This window comes from Branchiostoma belcheri, unplaced genomic scaffold (genome assembly GCF_001625305.1).
Source record: "Branchiostoma belcheri isolate BF01 breed outbred unplaced genomic scaffold, Haploidv18h27 scaffold123, whole genome shotgun sequence".
NCBI classification, from domain to species: domain Eukaryota; kingdom Metazoa; phylum Chordata; class Leptocardii; order Amphioxiformes; family Branchiostomatidae; genus Branchiostoma; species Branchiostoma belcheri.
This window is the reverse complement of record NW_017802636.1, coordinates 507242-508145: the sequence shown is the minus strand read 5'-3', so window position 1 is coordinate 508145 and position 904 is coordinate 507242. Positions and strand designations below refer to the sequence as shown.

The window sequence follows — 904 nt, the reverse complement described above, 5'->3', positions numbered from 1 at the left end:
TGGCAGGAACTGAAGTCAAAGAAGACAGAAACTTTCAGAAAACAAAAGAAGTGAATGCACATGCTGCTGGAAATGTGAATGAGTCAGATGACATGTTCGTTACTGAAGAAGAGGAAGATATTGAATCGTATCGTGACATCATTGAGGCGACACAGCCCGGGGATCTCCGCTTCATGGACATGGGCAGGCCCAGGGAAGTGATTCAGGAGCTGCAGAAGGGCAGAGCTAGTCGGAAGAAAACACACCAGATAGTCGGAGAGGCTGATCCTGAGGTCCCTCCATCCACCGTCCCCTGCCAGGGCTGTGGGGCACACCTACAGTGCTATGACGGCATGAAACCTGGCTTCCTCCCAAGTGCAAAATTTAAGAGCTTGAGTGAAGATGAACTGAGTGGTGTGAAGTGCCAACGGTGCGTACTCCTAACAAACCACAAAATAGCCCTTGATGTCCAGGTCTCCAGAGACCACTATGTGGAGGTCTTGGCTCCTCTCAAGGAAAAGAAGAATGCCTTAATCATACTGATGGTCGACCTCTTAGACTTCCCCTGTAGCATCTTCACCAACCTGTTGGACCTTGTGGGAAAAGACAAGTGGCTGGTGGTGGTAGGGAACAAGTTTGACCTGCTCCCCCCAGACGGGTCCGGCTACACCAGGAGAACAGAGGACGAACTGTTCATGGCCTGTCTCCGGGCGGGGCTGCATGACAACAAGAACATAAAGCACGTTTGCCTGATCAGTGCTAAGACAGGGTACGGGGTGGAGGCGTTGATTACGGAGATCCAGACCATGTGGGGTTACCGAGGGTGATGTGTACCTGCTGGGAAACACCACGTGGGAAGTCTACGCTCTTCAATCGTCTCTTGGAGTCCGATTTCTGCCAGGTGAGTTTCCAAACAAGCACAAAG

The 904-nt window shown here is 51.4% G+C and overlaps 1 protein-coding gene across 1 annotated transcript; it reads left to right on the top strand.

Moving 5' to 3' along the window:
* The first annotated feature begins 92 nt into the window (after nucleotides 1–92).
* On the top strand, nucleotides 93–806 carry LOC109463162 (nitric oxide-associated protein 1-like). Its single transcript, XM_019759878.1, has one exon. The coding sequence runs from the start codon at nucleotides 93–95 to the stop codon at nucleotides 804–806; it is 714 nt and encodes a 237-aa protein (XP_019615437.1).
* Nucleotides 807–904: the final 98 nt, after the last annotated feature.